Source organism: Amphimedon queenslandica, unplaced genomic scaffold (genome assembly GCF_000090795.2).
Source record: "Amphimedon queenslandica unplaced genomic scaffold, v1.1 AMPQUscaffold_2012_Cont25983, whole genome shotgun sequence".
Taxonomy (NCBI): Eukaryota; Metazoa; Porifera; class Demospongiae; order Haplosclerida; family Niphatidae; genus Amphimedon; species Amphimedon queenslandica.
In genome coordinates, this window is record NW_003557650.1 from 1 (window position 1) to 1,244 (window position 1,244).

Genomic DNA, 1,244 nt, shown 5'->3' on the forward strand with positions numbered 1-1,244 from the left:
CTAAAATTTGTTGAGTTAAGAGTCAAAAGAAATTAAAAATACAAAATACTAAGTACAATAAACAATGTATGCTAGAATAGATTATATTTATCTTTAATTCCTTACCAAGAGGAAGTGGCCAGCATTTTAGAATCAGGTGAGAATTCACAATAAGATACTGGTCTAGTGTCACCAACCTGACTGCATATGTTAGTCATGTCCTAATAATTAATTAATAGAATTAATGTTTTATCATGACTCAATCACTCGTAGTTTCCTATGCAGTTCTTGTTTCTTTGCAGCTTTTTCCGGTCCGGGTCTTTTAGCCTCTAGCCTTGCCTGAACTAACCTTTCCCTTGCCCTGAAAGACAGTAAATCAATTATAAAAGTAACCATTTAATAATATAATGACAGATCTCTCTAACTAGTTGCTAAATTATTAAGACTACATAGTACAATACTTACTAGTACAATAATACTACATTGTACTTACTTATTATATTAAACAGTTAAAAATGGACTTTAAATAAATACATATACAGTATACTAGCTGATACAAAATACATGTACATGTACAATACTAGTATCCCTATACCTGGGCATGGAGTACTCAGTGATCCAGTATCTAGCTGATAATAGTTCGGCAGTTCCTTCGTGATACCAAACAGAGTCTTCATCAATGGCCTCTTCATTAGTATCCATGGTTTGTGACACCTGCTTCTGCTCTAAACTAACCTTGATACCTCTCTCGGCTAATTAATAATAATTAATTAATGGATTGATTGATTAATTTAAGTACCAAGTTGAGCGACAAGAAGTCTTAGTCTCTCTCTTCTGTCAGCTGGTCCTTCGCCAAACAAACCTGGAAATGGAGGGGAGAGAGAAAAACACATTTATATACATGTATGTATATAGTCTAGCCTCTATATAATGGATACTGTGTCTCTGTTATACAGAGGTGTCCTTTATGTGGAGGTTATTTTATACAGTAAGGATTGTAATTGGTACACTAGGTGCTGTCCATTAAATGGAAATGTACGCTATAGAGAGTGTCCATTAAGAGAGACTATACTATAAACTTACAAATAGGTTGTCCCATTTCTCTTAGTTTTGCTTTCACTTCAGAATCAGACGTTGGAACTACAATAGACCGCACCTATTTATGGGTGGAGAAAGAGGTAGATCATGGAGCTTACAGTTTTTAATGAATTAAAAACTAACCCTTTTCTTCTTTTCAAATTCATCTATCAGTACTTTCTGTCTGT

At 34.0% G+C, this 1,244-nt stretch overlaps 1 protein-coding gene across 1 annotated transcript; it reads right to left on the reverse strand.

The window, feature by feature from the left end:
• Nucleotides 1-59: 59 nt before the first annotated feature.
• Nucleotides 60-1,238, reverse strand: LOC109593327 (U4/U6 small nuclear ribonucleoprotein Prp4-like). The gene is made up of 6 exons (XM_020008453.1): nt 1,201-1,238; nt 1,063-1,135; nt 779-841; nt 575-731; nt 247-340; nt 60-200 (listed from the first exon to the last, which is right to left on the reverse strand). Exons 2-6 carry the CDS (start codon nt 1,076-1,078, stop codon nt 102-104), a joined length of 429 nt encoding a protein of 142 aa, XP_019864012.1. The 5' UTR covers nt 1,079-1,135; nt 1,201-1,238; the 3' UTR covers nt 60-101.
• Nucleotides 1,239-1,244: the final 6 nt, after the last annotated feature.

Bases quoted from the DNA above. Each gene is read 5' to 3' on its own strand.
- LOC109593327 (XM_020008453.1), bottom strand. The intron at 732-778 runs GTACTTAAATTA...ATTATTAATTAG, and splicing joins ACTTCTTGTCGCTCAACTTG to CCGAGAGAGGTATCAAGGTT. The intron at 341-574 runs GTATAGGGATAC...ACTGTCTTTCAG, and splicing joins ACTGAGTACTCCATGCCCAG to GGCAAGGGAAAGGTTAGTTC.